Source organism: Cyprinodon variegatus, unplaced genomic scaffold (genome assembly GCF_000732505.1).
Source record: "Cyprinodon variegatus isolate N-32 unplaced genomic scaffold, C_variegatus-1.0 Scaffold257, whole genome shotgun sequence".
In the NCBI taxonomy this organism is placed as follows: Eukaryota; Metazoa; Chordata; class Actinopteri; order Cyprinodontiformes; family Cyprinodontidae; genus Cyprinodon; species Cyprinodon variegatus.
In genome coordinates this window covers 181,044-182,185 of record NW_015150710.1, presented here as the reverse complement: position 1 = coordinate 182,185, position 1,142 = coordinate 181,044, and the positions used below count along the sequence as shown (strand labels likewise).

The 1,142-nt window shown below is 45.7% G+C and overlaps 1 protein-coding gene across 1 annotated transcript in view; it reads left to right on the top strand.

The window, feature by feature from the left end:
* fgfr1op (FGFR1 oncogene partner) overlaps positions 1–1,142 on the top strand; it is a 29,262-nt gene that overhangs the window by 22,221 nt on the left and 5,899 nt on the right. The window contains exon 13 of the mRNA XM_015382463.1: positions 276–326. Within this exon, the coding sequence (XP_015237949.1) occupies positions 276–326 (51 nt within the window). The remainder of the gene's footprint in view (positions 1–275; positions 327–1,142) is intronic.

Below are 1,142 nucleotides of genomic sequence, written 5' to 3'. Positions count from 1 at the left end.
GGTTAAATGTCTAAAAAAAATGTACTCAAAAATTCTCAATATTGATCCGTTTATCTGAAAACTGCACACAGATTTGAATATTTAATGCATGTTTATGATTTTCCTCTTGAATATCTGCAAAGGTAGAATATAAAATGTCCTTATTTTTGGACCTGATTCAGTTCTTGTTACCTTCATAGATCGATCTGACGGATCAAGGATAAAAAAACAAACAATCCTGAACGTCTTTCTTTCTTTGTCTGTCTGCTGTTTTTCCGTCCTGCTGCGTTCGGAAGCTCTCCGATCGGAGAAAAGGACTCGTCAGAGAGGACAGACAGTCCCAAGGAGTAAGTGACCAAACCCGAGTCAGATCAGAGGAAAATCAGAAGCTTAAAGGAAGAAGAAAATGTTTTTCTTCAGCACCTTCAGAGGAGCTGGCATTTTCTTCCTCCTCCTCCTCATCCTGCTTTCCCTTTTATCTGTCTCTGAAACGTCTGTCCCTGTCCTCCTCTATCCCGTCCTGTAGCTCCGCCCAACTGAGGGAGGAGGGTCCGTCTGGGCCGCTGGTCTCTACAATGAGACGCGGCCGAAGCCTTAGTGAGTGAGTGTGCATGCTTCCTCCGACCAGGCCAGCCCTGCTTACGCTAACGGCTGACCCATCATTGAATAACAAACTCATAACAAACATTTAACGCGTGTGAGACGAACTGCAGCTAACATTGCAGGTTCTGTTGGAGGGATTTAGGAAGAACATCTGATCTGCTAACTGGGTGAAGCTGAATCAGGCACAGCTGGACGTCCGGGCTTGTTAGACACCTTCGTTTATCCATCCTTGAATTCTCTGGAGGTTTCCAGTCAAATCCTCCATGCAGATGCTCTCACACCCACCTTTTAGAGTTCAGGTTCTCCTTAGAACCCTGCAGACATCCTGCAGCCTCCCTCTCAGCTTGAACGGCTCTTTCAGCTGCAGATGTTTCCTGCATCCGAGGCCATTTTGTTGGAAAATTATGATGATGCTTCTCTGCAGGCAGTAACTGAACCAGAAAAGGGTGTCTGTGTCTGAACGTCCACCCTAACCACTATATAGGGCACTACATAGGGGATACGCCACTTTAGATGAGTGTCCGAACTTCTAGTGGATGAAAAAGTAGCAGTAGTAGTAG